Here is an 18944-nt window from a genome sequence, read left to right as displayed (position 1 = left end):
AGGCGAAGAAAATCTACAAGTCCATGCAGCCGCCCACGTTCGCTGCTTCCTTTTCTTCCGTTCTCAAACAACCAGTCTCGAAAACCGATGCCGCTACACAAACGGAGGTTGCTACTGTCAGCACTAGCACCTGCGCTTGTCAATGTACGTGTGCTGCTGCCGTTCCTGTGAAGCCTGCTGCTCCCCCCCGGCCTTCTGACCAGGCCGTGGTAGCTGACATCATGGAACTTCCTGCCCCTTCCCGGGTCCAGTCTTGTGCACTGCCCAGCGCTGCTACACCCCCTACTGCTTCTGAGGTTTTGGCTCCAATGCCACCTCAGGCCAGAACATCGAAGCCAAAGACAAAGGTGAAGACTCGCCCACTAAAGGAGACTGCAGTTATACAGTCTCCTGATATGGATGTCATTCTCTCTGACGTTTCTCTCGACTCCTCTTCTGCGGCGATGGAGGTTGATGTCAGACTGGGGCAATCATCTCGCCCCAAAACTGAGCCTCCACCTGTTGTGGGCTCTCCTCCCTGACAGAAAGTGAGAATGAATGTATTCCCACCCTGATAGATGGCTCCTATTATACAGCGGAACATGAATGGATTCCGGGCACATGTGGAGGAACTGAACCTCCTAGCATGGCAACGCCCCCTGTGCTTGTGTTTACAGGAAACGCATTTAAAACCATCTGATGCTCCTGTACTAAGGGGCTATATGTCATATCGCAAAGATGACCTGACTGGAGAAAGGGCCAAAGGCGGAGTAGCTGTGTTTGTCAATAATGACCACCACTCCTCTGCTCTCCCCCTGGATACTGACCTGCAAGCAGTTGCAGTTGAAATTCATTCACCTCGGAGGCTTACCGTTTGCTCCCTTTATTTACCCCCTCTGGATGCAATGACCTTAGACGCTCTCACAGATCTTATCGACCAACTCCCCCGCCCATTTCTCCTCCTGGGAGACTTCAATGCCCATCATGTCCCGTGGGGCTCCACTTCTCTTTGCGCTCGAGGTCGAATTTTGGAGAGCCTCCTAACATCTCAAGTGTTGTGCATCCTCAACACAGGTACTCTGACTCATTTCTCTACTGCTACAGGGTCATTCTCAGCCATTGACCTATCTTTCTGCTCTCCAACCCTCACCGACTCTGTTCACTGGGAGGTCATTGACGACCTTCATTCCAGCGATCACTCCCCTATCCGCATTCATCTCCTGGATGGTGTATTGCTGGAGCAGCGGCCACCATCGTGGATGATTGGCAGGGCTAACTGGCCACTGTTCACTCGGTTGGCTGTCTTTGACCGCCACAATAACGTACAGGAATGGGTGGATCACATCATGCTTGTGGTCCATCATGTTGCTGACCTGTCCATACCACAGTCTTCTGGCACTCTTAAGCGGCGCCTTGTGCCTTGGTGGACAGAAGAGTGCCGTTCAGCCATCCGAGACAGGCGTGCGGCTCTTCGCTGGTTTAAATGCCGCCCAACAACGGTCAATCTTACCGCCTTTTGAATTGTGAGAGCCAGGGCACGCCGTGTCATTAAAGAGAGCAAGAAAAGGTCATGGCAGGAGTTCCTGGACTCCATCAACCGGTCCACTTGTTCCACAAGAGTATGGGAAGCCATCCGGAGGATTTCCGGTAAACATAGTTGTTTACCAATAGCTGCTGTCCTGAACCAGGGATGCCTCCAAACGACACCTAGAGCCATTGCTCAGATGCCGGCAGAGCATTTTGCACAAAGTACTGCCACTGCAAATCAGGATCCAGCGTTTCGTCGCTACCGTGCGACTGTCGAAAGAGCGACCTTGGACAGTTCTGAGGCCTACAATTCCCCTTTCTCCATGTGGGAACTTGAATCGGCACTTGCTGAGACTTCTGACACAGCACCAGGTTACGACCGCATCTGGTACTCCATGCTTCGACATCTGCCAGCGGCGTCGAAGGAAATCCTCCTCGAATGTTTTAATCTCATATGGCAGACGGGAGTGTTCCCCACCTCGTGGAGGGAGGCAATCCTCATCCCTCTCCTCAAACCAGGAAAGGACCGCACATGTCCTGGTAGTTATTGTAGGATCGCCTTGACAAGCTGTGTCGGAAAGACCCTGGAATGGATGGTTAACCGGCGTCTGGTCTGGCTGTTAGAGACCAGACAGCTCCTTAGCTGCTTTCAGTGTGGATTCCGAAAATTTCGGTCCACGGTCAACAACCTGACCCTCCTAGAGGCGGCTATTCAGCAGGCTTTTCTCCGTCAGCATCACTGTATCGGTATCTTCTTTGATATAAGTAAGGCATATGATACTATTTGGAGACACTGTATTCTTGCACAAATGCATCAATGGGGCTTTCGTGGCTGCCTCCCGATTTTCATTCGGTCTTTCCTGTCTCAGCGGTTTTTTCGGACCCATGTTGGTAACACACTGTCTGATCGCTTTGAGCAAGAGAACTGTGTCCCCCAGGGCAGTGTTTTAAGCGTTACCCTCTTTGCCATAGCCATCAACAGTATAACGTCTACAGTGAGTCAGTCCAGTACAGTGCTCCTTATTTGTGGACGACTTTGCTGTGTTCTGTTCCTCCTCCAGTGTTGCAACCATAAGCCGTCAGTTGCAGCTAACAGTGCGGCGGTTAGAGGAGTGGGCTGCAAAGACGGGTTTTCGGTTTTCTGTCGATAAGTGTGTTTGTGTTCATTTTAATCGTTCTCGTCATCTTTTTACTTTGCCTGCCTTGCATATGGGGGATACTGTCCTACATTTTAGAGACACAGTGCGGTTTCTGAGCCTAATTTTTGACTCCAGGTTCTCATGGCTGCCACACCTACATGACTTGAAAGCCAGAACGCTTAAGGCACTGAACATCCTCAAGTGCCTCAGCCACAGGTCTTGGGGCGTGACAGGGCGCATCTCCTACAGTTTTATGGAGCTTTTGTGCGTTCACGGCTGGACTATGGGTGCACAGTATATGGGTCAGTGAGGCCATCTTATTTGCGGATCCTTGACGCTGTTCACCATGATGGGATCCGACTGGCCACGGGTGCTTATCGGACCAGTCCCGTACCCAGCCTCTGTGCTGAGGCTGGCGAACCGCCACTTACCATCCGGCGGCAGCTCCTGCTGGTGCGCCAGGCTTGTAAGTTTCTTGCAGCTCCCAGATCGCCTGCTCACCATCTTGTTGCCCATCCACCTCTGGACCGCCTTTTTTCCCGCCGTCCCCGGGCTACGTTGCCGTTTGGGATCCGTGTGCAACGTGTACTAGAGTCCCTCGGTGTGGAGTCTGTACAACCCCAAATCCAAGGTTTTAACCGCCTGCCATCCTGGTTACTGAAGAGGCCCGGAGTGATTTTAGATTTATTGCAGTACAAGAGAGATTGCACTCCTGCCACCGTTTTTAATGCAGCATTTTCTGCCATTTTATCTGAGCACCACGACTATTTAGCTGTTTTTACGGATGGGTCGAAACAAGGGGATTCTGTTGGTTGCCCAGTTGTTTTTCCATATCGTGTCCTCAAGGTCCGACTGCCTCAGACTTTTACTGTCTTTGATGCAGAATTGTTTGCGATGTTGCGGGCACTGGAGCACATGAGACATTCTTCCTCTCCTAAATTTCTTGTCTGTTCTGATTCACTCAGTGCCCTTCACTCATTGCAACGTTTGTATCCGGCAGACAAAATTGTCCAGACCATCCAGGATGCCCTCCTCCGACTACAGCGACTGGGGAAGGTTGTAGCTTTCTGCTGGGTTCCAGGGCATGTTGGCATTGCTGGGAATGAAAGGGCAGATCTCGCAGCCAAGGAGGCGTGTCTCGCCCCACAAGTATCTCAGTGTGCTATCCCCTTGCACGCACTCACCTCGCTGTTGAGCTCACGGGTCATGCGTCGGTGGGAGGATGAGTGGCTGGAGTCAAGCCCACAACGCGTGTGCAGTGTACTTCCTTTCAGCCCCATCGACGGGACGAGGTTCTCCTCACTCGGCTTCGAATAGACCACAGCCCCATGACGCATGGCTTCCTGCTCCGGCGAGAGGACCCTCCAATGTGTGGTGCTTGCGGTGTCCAGGTCACTGTGCGCCACGTTTTATTGGATTGCGTTTTATTTTCTGACCAGCGGGTGGCGGCTGACTTGCCAGCGGACCTGCCGTCTCTTTTAGGCAACACTCGGACGAATGTGGTTAAAGTTTTAAAGTTCTGTGCCCTGTCAAATGTTTTTACTAAGATTTTAGGGAGAGGATTTTAATTTGCTCACTGTGTGACAAGCTCGCCCATATTTTATGCAAGTGACCAGCCAATAACAATTTCCTGTGACATTCTTGTTGCTATGTTTCCCCTTTCCTTAGGTTTTACTTTCTTATGTAGCATTTTCCTTCTTTTCCTGCTTTCTTTGAGTGTGTGCTTTAGTTTTCTTAGGTCTGTCCACATTCGTTCTTTTTAATGTGTGTCAGGGCGCTGATGTCCTCGATGTTGAGCGCCCATAAGCCCCAACACACCACCACCACCATCCCATGATCAGTGATGCAGAGAAGAGATATTTGTAAGTTCACAAATTAGCAAATTGACGTTTGATGAGCATTTCCTTGATATATTGAGTGATGTCGAGGGGCATGAAAGGGAAGCAGTGGTTGGAAAAGGACTGAGACAGGGTTGTAGCCTCTCCCCGATGTTATTCAATCTGTATATTGAGCAAGCAGTAAAGGAAATAAAAGAAAAATTCGGAGTAGGTATTAAAATTCATGGACAAGAAGTAAAAACTTTGAGGTTCGCCGATGACATTGTAATTCTGTCAGAGACAGCAAAGGACTTGGAAGAGCAGTTGAACGGAATGGACAGTGTCTTGAAAGGAGGATATAAGATGAACATCAACAAAAGCAAAATGAGGATAATGGAATGTAGTCAAATTAAGTTGGGTGATGCTGAGGGAATTAGATTAGGAAATGAGACACTTAAAGTAGTAAAGGAGTTTTGCTATTTAGGGAGTAAAATAACTGATGATGGTCGAAGTAGAGAGGATATAAAATGTAGACTGGCAATGGCAAGGAAAGCGTTTCTCAAGAAGAGAAATTTGTTAACATCGAGTATAGATTTAAGTGTCAGGAAGTTGTTTCTGAAAGTATTTGTATGGAGTGTAGCCATGTATGGAAGTGAAACATGGACGATAAACAGTTTGGACAAGAAGAGAATAGAAGCTTTCGAAATGTGGTGCTACAGAAGAATGCTGAAGATAAGGTGGGTAGATCACGTAACTAATGAGGAGGTATTGAATAGGATTGGGGAGAAGAGAAGTTTGTGGCACAACTTGACTAGAAGAAGGGATCGGTTGGTAGGACATGTTCTGAGGCATCAAGAGATCACCAATTTAGTATTGGAGGGCAGCGTGGAGGGTAAAAATGTTAGAGGGAGACCAAGAGATGAATACACTAAGCAGATTCAGAAGGATGTAGGTTGCAGTAGGTACTAGGAGATGAAGAAGCTTGCACAGGATAGAGTAGCACGGAGAGCTGCATCAAACCAGTCTCAGGACTGAAGACCACAACAACAACGACAACAACATTGAGTGATGTTGAAAGAAGAGCATGTCTGTTTAGGCAACAATAGGGCAAAGAACTATCATGATATTGTACAAGAAATACTGATATCTTACCACCTTACAGAATGTAAAAAAAGTCATTTCTATTACTTTTTTTGAATGATTATTTCAACTTCTTCCTGGATAAAATTGAATATTCAATTTTGTTTGATTATTGCCAGTCCTTACAAAGTGGTGTTCCTCAGGCAAAGTATTGCTGGAAATTTGGAAGAATATATTTTTAGGTATCATTCTTTACTTTTCTTTAGTATTAGGTTACTCATTTACTTGATTCCTTTGTGTACTGACAGATTTTTCTTTCTTCTGTTTGCATTTGAAAGTGTTGTTGTAAAGTGTGTCACTTCCCCAGGAATATTTAATAGGACCAGCGGTAGTCAGACAATATTGGGGTACTTCACTTGGGTTGATAATGCTTTTCCATTTGAAAAACATCCTGGCACCATTCTCCATGTTCATAAATAAGAGGGCCACTGTTTTCTGGGAAGATGTAGAAATAATGATATGAGAAATGTAATTACCTGTTATATGATTTTTCTCCTACCTCTTGGTGAGCATATTTTTTATCTATCCAATTACATTATGCTTTCAAAAGCTGATTATTTTCTATGACTAATGTAATTTAGTTAACATGTTGAAAAAATGGGAAAAATAAATTACAAGAATCACAATTGAAAAATTTGGCCAGTTCAGAAATTCTGAAATGATAGCAGAATTAAAGGGCGAATTATCTCCGAGAAACTCTGTACGCTGTTTTCCATAAGACAAAAAAATTGTTTATCTTACTGACAAACAACAGTACACACATCATCCTGTAGCAGTGCTTTGTTTCACATCAGCTTCTTCAAACTCATCTTCTGTTTTAGCTTCTGAGTCTTCTTCTCTTACATCCCTGAAGACTTCAACATATAGTCCATGATCAATCTTAAACCGTTCTCGAGATGGGGGACTGGTAAGAAGAGTCCTTGTAATAAAATTTGCTTTTTTGCGAGTTCGTGCAGCATGAACATCTTGTAGAAGCGCAGCAAAATTTTCTTCCAAATGCTTTGGATCCATTGTCAGCTGAAAGACAGCACAATATTTAGATAGTTAAGACAGTAATAATGTACATGTGTTCAATGAAAATACTTATGGCTTTCATTCTATTTATAGAGATGGGTCCCTCGAACAGTTTAATTCATTTGTTTCCCATAAATTTGGCAAGTTATGTGAATTGAGAAGACTACCGATTCTGAACACATTTCATAAATTATCTACAGCTGACATCACAAAAAGTGGTAGTGGCTGAAATTTGAACTGCCCAGAAAGCTACACAGGGGCCAATCATATTACAGAGGATACAGCACTGCTCATAAAAGTAAAGAGAACTTGTAAACTGCTAGTGTAAATGAGTAAGTTGCAACTTATTGACACTCAGCCCAAAGAACACTCCCTGTAAAGAAATATGAGAAAATTTGCTCCTGGGATTCCAGTGTGAAAAATGCATTCAATGTTGTGAAGTGGTGAAAAGGTAGAACAACAGTAAGAAATGCCTGAATACCACATTCCTTCTTTGTTCGTTGGCACAGTCAACAAACTGATAAGCAACTGCATACCAACAAGATTTCGATCAAATTCCACTTTTGGCAATTTTTTTTTGTTTTTTTATTTGGTTTACATCAATGTGATTTTTGGGCTTGTGTCTATTGTACAAGTTCATTAATCCTGAGGCTAATATTACTTTTCAAAGGTGCACTCATACCGTCACTTACTTTCAGTTGATTCTTGGTTCTGTTTCTAATTAGCTGCTAAGTGGAAAACCCTTGTTCCCATAAATAATTTGTGGAGAAAATCATAAGACAGAGCTAGGCAATTTCTTGAATTTTAGTGTATAAAACAGCCTTGTATTCCAAAACTGCTCTAGACAATCAGGTTCAAATGCATCCTTACAGATTCTATCATCTTGGAATTCAATGATCTCTTCCTGGATTTCTTCTGCAACTTCTCCAGCATTACTGCCAGAAGGCTTGTAAATAATTTTTGACCAACTTTAACTTATGTTTTCCAAAATTGTGGAAAGTAATGACTGAATTCACAAGCTAACATTTGCAAATGACTCTTTATGTTTTCTTGTATATTTGCCCTAATCTTGTCACACTTTTATTATCAATGATTATATATAAAAACAAAGATGAGGTGACTTACCGAACAAAAGCGCTGGCAGGTCGATAGACACACAAACAAACACAAACATACACACAAAATTCAAGCTTTCGCAACAAACTGTTGCCTCATCAGGAAAGAGGGAAGGAGAGGGGAAGACGAAAGGAAGTGGGTTTTAAGGGAGAGGGTAAGGAGTCATTCCAATCCCGGGAGCGGAAAGACTTACCTTAGGGGGGAAAAAGGACAGGTATACACTCGCACACACACACATATCCATCCACACATACAGACACAAGCCATGAGTGCTTTTAATTTTGTGAAAGCAGAATATTTGTTTTAGCCAGTCATACCCATCCATACTTGAAGCTTGCAAATAAAGGCATGAAGTTTGTCTTCAAAAATAAATATATTTGCAATGGCTTCTTAATATCTGTTTGCTGAACCATGCTAGAACCATGCTATTGTAGGTTCAATTTATTCAAATGTTTGAAAATATGCACAAAGTAAGCCAAATGCACCTGAGATGACACATCAGAGACCTGCACTAGTAAGTCTTGTCGGCCCCCCCCCCCCCCCCCCCCCAACTAGAAACAACTCAACCTCTACTCTCAGTTGGTATAATCTTCCCAGCATGTTGCCTTTCAATGGCTAACGAGCTTCTGTGTGAAGGAGACAGGTCGCATGGTGGGAGTCGAGTTTCAGTGCATAAGCCAAAGACTGAACCAAAACTGAGTGATTTGGTTTCAACCAAGTACATTACATAAAATCACAATAACCGAAATACAATATGTTCATTCTTGTTTGCTTAAATTTTATAAATTACAATTAACATTTCACAGATCCTGGTTTGAGGCTGTATTTACTTTGTTTCTGATATGAATTTCCATATCCAATAATAATACTGCTAGTTTCAAGATATTTACTTTCGTATTTAGATGATTTCAGTGGAGTTACATCTACACCTACATCTACATCCATACTCCGCAAGCCCCCATACAATGGGTGGTGGAAGGTGCTACGTACCACTACTAGCCATTTACTTTCCTGTTCCACTTGCAAATAGAGTGACCCCATATGAGCCCTAATTTCTTGTATCTTATTTTTGTGGTCCTTAAGTGACACGTATGTTGGCAGCAGTAGAAGTGTTCTGCAGTCAGCTTCAAATGCTCTCGAAATTTTCAACAATGTTCCTTGAAAACAACTTCGTTTTCCCTCCAGGGACTCCTTTTTGAGTTCCTGGAGCATCACCTTAACACTTGCATGTTGATCGAACCTACCGGTAACAAATCTATCAGCCCACCTCTGAATCGCTGTGATGTCTTCCTTTAATCTGACTTGGTACTGATCTCAAACACTCTAGCAGTACTTAAGAATAGGTCCCACTACCATCCTACATGCAGACTCCTTTACAGGTGAACCACACTTTCCCAAAATTCTCCCAATATACTGAAGTTGACCATTCATCTTTCCTACCACAATCCTCTCACGCTCGTTCCACTGCTTTGCAACATAAGATATTTAAATGACATGACTGTGTCAAGCAGGATGCTACTATTTACACTTTTTTTCTTTTTTTTCCCCTACTCATCCGCATGAACTTACTTTTTTCTACATTTAGAGCTAGCTGCCACTCATCAAACCGACTAGAAATTTTGTATAATTCATTCTGAATTCTCCAACAGTCAGTCAACTTAAGACACCTTACTGTACACTATAGCATCATCAGCAAAACAGCCACAGATAGCTGGCCACCTTGTTTGCCAGATCATTTATATGCATAGAGAATTACAGCAGTCCTACCACACTTTCCTGGGGACTCCTGAAGATATCCTTGTTTCTCATGAACACTTGCTGTGGAGTAAAACACACTGGGTTCTACTGCTTAAGAAATCTTCGAACCACTCTTTATATCTGAGAACCTATTCCATATACTCGTACCTTCGTTAACAGTCTCCAATGGAGTAACACATAAAATGCTTTCCTGAAATCTAGATATATGGGATCTGCCAGTTGCCTTTCACCCTGAGTTCATGGTATATCGTGTGAGAAAAGAATATGATGAATTTTGCATGAGCAATGCTTTCTAAAGCCATTCTGATTCATGGAAAAAAGCATCTGGGCCTCAAGAAAATTTATTACATTCGAACTGGGAATATGGTAAAGGATTCTGCAGCAAACCGATTTTGCAGGACCATGTGTTTGTCCTTCTTATGTATAGGAGTTGCCTGTGCTTTTTTCCTGTCACTTGCTACGTTGCACTGCGCGAGAGATTCATGATAGATGCAAGCTAGGTATGGGATGCCATAGAGTACTCTTTGTAAAACTAACTGGAATTACATCTGAAGCTGGCAACTTATTTCTTTTCAATGCTTTATTTGTTTCCAATGCTTGTTTCTCTATTCCAGGGATGCTTATAACTATGTCATCCATATGGGAGTCTGTTCAATGGTCAAATAACATTAGTTCAGTCTGAGCTTTTAACGTGTTACTCAATAGGAATATTTCTTGTACTTTCTTTTGCTTCCTACCCTATAACATAACTTCTTCAATATATTTGATGAACCAAGGTTTCGTAAGTGCTTCTCCTGCTGTGTGAGGCTTTTTGAATGCACTATCTATTTCAATATCTTATACAGCACTACCAGTGTCTTCTCCGATGAGGCAAATCTTGTACCACATTGCCTGAGCTCCATTTTTTTTTTCCCCCCTTCCAGATTCTATAATTTTCCTTTGAAGAATTCTAGTGGTTGGTCAGAGAATTTTGTATAATTCATCTTGAATCCTCCAACAGTTATCATCTTAAGATACCTTACTGTACACTATAGCACCATCAGCAAACAGTCACAGATTGCTGCCCACCCTGTCTGCTCAATCATTTATATGTATACAGAACAATAACAGTCCTACCACACTTTCCTGGGGACTCCTGAAGAGATCCTTGTCTCTCATGAACACTTCACTAGTTTCGAGGAGTCATTTGTGACAATAGTTGTGGATTTATTTCTATCAAAGTAAAACCAATTTTAATTAACTACTGTAATAATTTCTCTCAGGTGCCGTTAGTTGAAAATAAAACAGGAATGCAATCTAATATAAGCATAACAAGCAAACATATAGAAAACAATTTATTTTCATAATAAAATACGTAAATAATATAATAATAAATAGGGAGATGGATGGAAATGGAATTATCTCTACAGAAGATCCATATAAAAATTTTAACAGTGCAGGAAACAAGGTTCTTAAATGTGACAGTAGTTGACACGCAACTTTACAGGATTTATAAAGGGGAAAAAGCAGTAATAATAATGGAAAACATGCCAAAGTTTGGAACAACATTTTATGTAAAAAATCATTGACAATATAATAAGAATTTATGTCGGAATCAGAAAGAATGTGCATATCAACAATAAAGTACAAGAATAAAAGCTACACTCTTATAAACTGCCCAGCACCTATAAATGGTGACAAAAAAAAAGAACTCTGCAGAAATTAGATCAGTTTTGGGATCTTTTAATGTATCTAAGAACAACTTTAAAATACATCTCACTGATTTCAATGTGCAATTTGGGAAAGAAATGCAATTTAAGAATATTGTATGTGAATAATCCAGCAGACTTAAGGGGAGTTGGAATGCCGGAAAATGGAAAAAATTCACATTTTCAGTTTTTAACCTTATAACTTAATTTGAAATTTTCTGCTTAAAATGGTGCAAAATTTGTTAAGAAATTCCAATTGGAAGTATTTTTATTTAATTTTTCAAAATTACATGTGCGCCCAGCAAAGTTACCCATCTTGTGATTTGTACACATTTAAATCTTCGCATTTCCGAAAACATTACATATAGAAGGCTGTGGATTTCACTCTTCAGTTGTAGAATCTTTGATCCTTCCATAGGTACCATTGTTTTTACGACTAGCTGTGTTTATTGTTCAGTTTTTGATCTGTGAGTGTTTGTTTTGAGCCTCGAGTTTAGTTTGTCGCTCATTTGGAGTTTGTTATCTGTCTTGTTTTGACTTTCAGTGGTGAGTGCGTAGTTTCTACGATGCCTAGGAGTGCATCATTATTTAAAAAGCGAAAGTTTCGCGGTAATAGATTTACAAATAACGTTTGTTCAAGTGATTCTGCTTCAGCACCTGTTGATGCTGGTGAAAGTTCTGACGTTTGTACAGCTGAGATGTGTGAAGGAGACACGCCCACCAGTGCATCAAAAAAGAAGTTATCAAACTGTGCAAGTGAAATTACAGATGAAGCTTCTAATGAACAATATGTTTTAGTCGACTTTCCTGTTTTTACTGAGTTTATGAAGAAATGTTTGTGTTGTAATCTTTGTGGAGGTTCTTTTGATATGAACATAACAAAATCTATAGGACTTTCCTGCAAAATTGCTATAGTTTGTGCCAGTTGTGAAAATGAGACCTGTTTTTGGAGCTCTAAAACATGCAGTAGCAATTTGTTTGAGAGTAATATCAGGCTAATGTATGCAATGAGAGCAATTGGTAAAGGACATACTGCTGCTCAAACATTTTGTGCCATAATGAATCTTCCACCTCCACCTGCTAAAATTGACAATTACACTGAAGTGATAGGAGATGCTGTTCAGTCTGTAGCAGATTTATCAATGAAAGCTGCTGCCAGTGAAGCAAAATATATAAATGAAGGAAACCCAGATATCCCTGTTGCTTTTGATGGAACCTGGCAGAAAAGGGGTCACACATCCAAAAATGCTGTTGCTACTGTTACTAGTGTGGACAGCGGTAAAGTTTTGGACTATGAAGTGCTCACTAAACATTGTTACCATTGTGCATCTGGTAAGATAGAAGCAGCTCACATATGTAGCAAGAATTATGAAGGTACGAGTGGAGGCATGGAGGCTGCCGCTGCTGTGAAAATGTTTGGCAGATCAGAAAAAGAACGGGGAGTATTTTACACAAAATTCCTTGGAGATGGGGACTCCAAGGCATACAAAAGTGTTACAGAATCCATGCCATATGTCAATAAGACAATAACTAAACTAGAATGTGTCGGTCATGTTCAGAAACGAATGGGCACTCGTCTAAGGAAACTGAAACAGAATCTGAAGGACAAAATTTTGTCAGATGGTAAAACCATTAGAGGTCGCCTGTCAGATAAAATTATAAATGAATTACAACAATACTATGGTATGGCAATAAGAAATAATGCAAATAATTTGCAGGAAATGAGACAAGCTGTATGGGCCACATATTTACATCGATCATCAACTGATGATAATCCTCAACATTTTGCTTGTCCAGATGGTCCTCAGTCATGGTGCAATTATAGAAAATCTCAAGCTACTGGGGATCCTTATCACCATAAAAATTATATTCCATTGGCTGTTATGGAAGTAATTAAACCAATATATAGAGACTTGGGGCATCCTGATCTTCTGCGAAAATGTCTTCATGGTTGTACCCAGAATCAAAACGAGTCGTTCAACAACCTCATTTGGACTCGTGTACCTAAGAATGTATTTGTTGGGATAAAAACATTGAAATGGGGAGTCAGTGATGCTGTTATTTCATTCAATGATGGTCATATGGGTAGGCTAAAGGTCATGGCAAGGCTCGGCATTGCTCCTGGTATCAACACCATCAGAGGTCTTCAGCTTCTGGACAGCGTGCGAGTAAGGAAGGCTCAGTATGCAGCTGAATTTAATACAAAAAAAGCAAGGGCAGCAAGGAGAAGAAAGCTTCTAGGTGAAGAAGAAGAACTAGAAGATGACCCTGATTACTCTGCTGGACACTTTTGATAATAGAATAAAAGGTATTTGTGAATTTTCATAATAAATTACTTTAATCGCATTTTCTGGCATTTGACATTTTTAGTGTTACATGTACCTTTATCTCATAAACCACTCAACCAACAACATTCAAATTTTCAGAAATGCTGCAAAACAGTTCAAAGAGGCCACTGAACTAGAATCATGACAAGAACTGGCTTATTCTCTGAACTAGGGAAGTTTATGTTATACTTTTTCCAATAAAAAATGGCTTAATGGTAAAAAATTCATAAATACTATACCAACAAAAAGAAAACATTGGTTCTAGTTCAGTGGGCTCACAATATATGCTGAAAACCTCTGCCAGAATTTCAAAGTTCTGAAGATAATAGTTCCAAAGAAAAAGGTACACAAAGTTAGCAAATTTAACATTGGCGAGATAGGGCATTCCAACTCCCCTTAAGAACAAACAAAAATACTGAAAACTGACCAATATGTGTAAAATGTTCAAGTTAAAGCTTATGTCAGCACCTTCTTGCGAACTACCAAGAAAAGTCAAAACTTAGATATCTCCAACAAACACCAAACATAGGAGAATTTCAACTGAATCATGAGGCCATATCTAAAAGGACTAGCAATAAAATTATGGATGTCAAAGTAATCAGAAACTCAGAATTTGATTCAGACCATTATCTCTGTAAGGTTGAAATATTTTTCTCCCACCTAAAACACACAATACAATGAAGAAAATACACAAAAATTTAGAGAAGAAACTGTTCCAACACAAACAAATTACCAAAGTATTAAGCACAAAGCATTTGAGACGCTTCCCCATTGGAGACTTAACAAAGGTCCGAGCAAATGGAATAGGTTCCCACACACAATAGTGGCTCGAAGACTTCTTAATAGAACCCAATATGTTGTCCTCCACAGCAAGCATTCATCACAGACAAGGATATCTTCAGGAGTGTCCAGGAAAGTGTGGTAGGATGGCTATCATTCTCTATGCACATAAATGATCTGGTGGACAGGGTGGGCAACAATCTGTGGTTATTTGCTGATGATGATGTAATTTATGGTAAGATGTATAAGTTGAGTGACTGTACAAGGATACAAGATGAATTAGACAAAATTTCTAGTTGGTGTGATGAATGGCAGCTAACTCTAAATGTAGAAAAATGTAAGTTAATGTGGATGAGGGGAAAACTTTAGTACTGGCCAAGTACAAAAAGATGAATTGGAGGAAAGAAGAGTGTGAAGAAGCAATAAAACCAGAGCTCAAAAATGAAGAAAATGGAGACCTTTTTAAAAAATTAGAAGAAATCAGATATCAATGAAAAGAAACATAAAAAATAATCCAAAAAAATCAGAACTGCCTTTAAAAACTCAGCTTATGGAAATTCAAGAAAATTTTACCAAAAATAATACTACAAATGTTTAGCAAACTTTGAAACAGGTTTTTAAAGGGTGTCAAGTACCACGTATTTATTTCAAAGATGAAAATGGCAAAGTAGGATTAAACAACAAAGAAAACTGCAGAATAAATGCAAAAGTTTTTGAGAGGCCCTTCAACTGTCCTGTTCCAACAGTTAAACTGGAATTTCCAGTAATACCACAAAATCTGGAGGATGATTTCCCACCAAGAAGTTCATGAAGCCATCAAATCACTCAAAAATAACAAAGGAAGTGGTGAAGGATCTCATTACAACATATTTACTGAAATTGTCAGAGCCAAAGATTATAAATGATCTACAGCTGATTTTTGAGAACTGGAAAACTGAAAAGATTCCAGAAGAGTGGAAAATAGAGTTAATCCACCCACTACATCAAAAGGGACACAAACAAAATGTCACTTCTGCCAGTGGGAAGCACAATGTTGCAAATACTCGCCTGGACGGAGTTGTAGAAGCACGAATCTGAAGAATATCAGGGAGGTTTTCGAAAGGGAAGATCCTGCACAGAACAGATTTTTTATTTAAAATCAATAATTCACCACAGAATGTTAACGAGCAAAGAGATAATAGTATCATTTATTGACCTCAAAAAAGAATTTGATTTGGCAGACAGAATAACAATTGATAAAATCATCAGAGAATTTGAAATTAAAGCAAAATTAGTAAACATAATTTTTGAAACTTACAAATAGGATATCTAAAGTTAAATTTATGGGAGAAGTATCTCAGCTATTTGAAATAAAAAATGGTATTAGATAACTGCACATTTTGTCACCTTTACTGTTTAACAACATTCTAGAGAAAATCGTAAGAATCTGGGATTTGGAGCTGAAGAATCACAAAACTGAATCAATAATTTTAGGAAGTAAAACAAATGGAATTAAGGCAGACTGCCCAGTTTTTGCAGACAATTTTGCAACAGTAAATAGAATTGGTTTCAAAATTTCTGCTGAAAAAACAAAATTCATGACAAACATAAAAAAATGCACCAAAATTCATAGAAACACAAATAGGTAAAATAGAAGGAGTATATAAATTCAAATATCTTGGACAAACTACACAAAAGAAAGAATTACAAAAATTTGCAGTAGATGTAAGAGTTAACAAAATGGAGAGAGCATATGGTTTGACAAAGAACACTTACAACAAGAAATGCATATCTAGAAAAACACTATACCACTGTAGTATGACCAGAATGTTTATATGGATGTGAATGCCTAACAACGAGTTATAAGCTGGACAGGACAGAGATACCTGAAAGAGGGATAGTTAGAGAAAGAAGGGGGTGCAATACAAACTACAGATGGCTGGAAAATAAGAAATCATGAGGAGATCTACAAAAGTATAGAGAAAATACCACAACTAATGACTAAAAAAGGATTATCTTTTATGGACACCTCTAATGAATGAATTCTCAGACTCACAAGACAAATATTCCTGTACTTCTGAAAGAAGAAATCAACAACACCATGGACTACAGAAATAAGGAAAGACCTACAAAGAAACAACATCAAAGACTCAGAAATACCCGACACATATCTTTTTTGAGAATAGAATATTAAATTTAATGTGTTTCACTACAGATGAAATAATGAATTGGGAACAACAGGGGGAGAAGATGGAGTACTGGAAAAATAGAAGAAGAGGAATTGAGGTTGTTACGTATCCCGGTAGGTCATTACGAAAATTAAAAATATGCGCGTGTGCACACACACGCGCGCATGCACACGCACACACTTTTACCACATTTTTAATTGCAAACTGCTACTAGGCAGTCACAAGAATGTACCTTTCTCATAATACACACACATATAGATATACTCATATTTCCTTTTGTTATACCTGGTTTTGATTAAAAAGAATTTAACATGGAAAAACGTGTACTTTTTCCTAAGTCATAAATTTGTATGTATGTTGAGACCTAATGGTCAGTTAAATTACTCTTGTCATCAAATTACTAAACAGTCAAATAGAATCACTGACATAGCCGAGCAAGACAAAAGAAAACTTACTGTTTGTCCATGGTAAGTTTACAATTTGTGCAATGGTTGTTGGGAGTGGCAGCAAGTGTGCCATTCCCCTGTATAAGGATTGCTGAGGGGAGAGGAACAGTGAGGAGAAGTCAGCCTTGGCTGCTCCCCACTGTGTTGGCACCATTACCCTTAACAATGTGTACAGTAATACATCACGTCTAGGGGCAGCCTAACTTTGGTAGCACTCAGACACAAATGAATACCTTTCAACTAAGGCTGATTTTCTCAGTGAAAGTGTCACAGTATCATGGTCACAAATTACGACTGACTGACTGGCACGTGCAATGCTGTGACATCTACCACTAGCCCAGCCCCAACCATCCAGGCTCACCACTACTCACCTGGCACACGGCGTTGCGCTGCCCGCTGCCTGTGTAACAAGGGCTTAATAATTTACAACCAGTAAAAGTTTGTAATTTTAAATCTTTTGTTCATCATTCAGCTGCAGTGGCGACCTGCAACCATTTCTCTGTTAAAGATCTATGTTAAACATCTACAGCTGATAACAGCATATTGTATTCACAGTAAAGCTTTTGTGCCTTCTTGGAATAGGTCTAGAATTCATACAAGACCATTTCTGCTTGATATTTCAAGGTCTTCTGTGCTTTCTCAACACAATATGAAGAAGTGGCATGGTGTATTTCGTTTCTATCAGTGCTTTACTGGATTTCAACTTTGACTGTGATTTTCTGTCCAAGTCTTTTTGCCATCATGTCGTATGCTGGAATTGTAATCTTTTAAGGTTATACTATAATCTGCATACCATACTACAGAATAGAATGCTGCAATGGGTATGAATAGTTTGGGAAATGAATAAAATAAAATTTAAAAAATGCGCTACATTTCTAACAATGCAAAATAAAGGACAGAACAATGACAATATTATTAAAAGGACAGATAGCTGCTCACCATACAACGAATATGGTGACCTGCAGATAGGCACAACAAAAACAAGTAAGCTTTCAGCCAAAAAGGCCTTCATCCAAATTAGATAACATACAAACTCGTGCTGTTTTCTAGTTGGGATGTAAGCCTTTTTGGCTGAAAGCTTAACTGTTTGACAGCTTTTTCTTGTGCCTGTCTGCAGCTCAGTATCTCCCCTATATGGTGAGAAGCTATCTATCCTTTTCATTTTATTGTCTCTACATTTATAATCTAGGAGGGTCGATTCAGAAGGAAGGCTTCCTTCGTGTTTACAAATGTGCCAGCGGAAGAGGTTTGTTTGAACTTCTCTGCAACTGCAGCCCCGAAGCGACGCCATGTTTCGAGAGTGAAATTAAACGCCCACTTATCATCACCTCTAACAATGGAGTCCAACAATCCTTCCATATCTTCTTGACACTTTTGAAGAAACTGGTGAGCACAGTGAAGGCATTTCTCCTTGTGCTCTGCTATAAGCATAAGCAGTACCCATCGAGCGCAACACTTGTGATATTTCAATTTTGCCATTGAAGCTCTCAACTGCACCGCATGAATTCTCAGGAATCTGAGTAAAAGTGAACGGATGGTGAAACTCCTGTCGAAGCATTTTGTGTCGGACCATTGGAATAGCCATCTCTGAAACTAAAGCTCATCCACTCCATTCTTCATTGTGGACCTCCTTCTGACTGGCACTAAACTCTCCGCACCATTTTTGGACATGTTGAATGGACATACACTTGTCGCAATACACTTGTGTCAACTGATGACGAATATCTGCAGGTGGAGTCCCTTTTGCACGCAAAAACCAAATTACAGAACGAATCTCATACTTGGCAGGAACAACAATGGCCACCTTCATCGCGGACAGCTGCTCAGCCAATACTTTGTGGCAGTGCAGCGAAGTGCAGCCGGGCAGAATTATGAGTGGGGGAACAGTCACACACACAGCGGTGTTGACAGATTTCGCCTAGCACTTTCCCATGCAGCTGGATCTCTTAGGGAACTTTATCTGGATAAATCCTCGTACATTAAAATTAACTTCTAAATAGTGTGCCCACTGACATTTCCAAAGCAATAAAGTACCATTTCTGAGG

General features: G+C 40.5%; 1 protein-coding gene across 1 annotated transcript in view; it reads right to left on the bottom strand.

Moving 5' to 3' along the window:
* Positions 1–6140: 6140 nt before the first annotated feature.
* The window catches only part of LOC124619323 (39S ribosomal protein L1, mitochondrial), a 58779-nt gene continuing 45975 nt past the window's right edge, over positions 6141–18944 (bottom strand). The window contains exon 7 of the mRNA XM_047145632.1: positions 6141–6619. Coding sequence (XP_047001588.1) covers positions 6365–6619 — 255 coding nt within the window. The 3' untranslated portion in view covers positions 6141–6364. The remainder of the gene's footprint in view (positions 6620–18944) is intronic.

The sequence above is a fragment of the Schistocerca americana genome, chromosome 6, assembly GCF_021461395.2.
Source record: "Schistocerca americana isolate TAMUIC-IGC-003095 chromosome 6, iqSchAmer2.1, whole genome shotgun sequence".
In the NCBI taxonomy this organism is placed as follows: Eukaryota; Metazoa; Arthropoda; class Insecta; order Orthoptera; family Acrididae; genus Schistocerca; species Schistocerca americana.
This window is presented reverse-complemented; position numbering and strand designations above follow the sequence as displayed.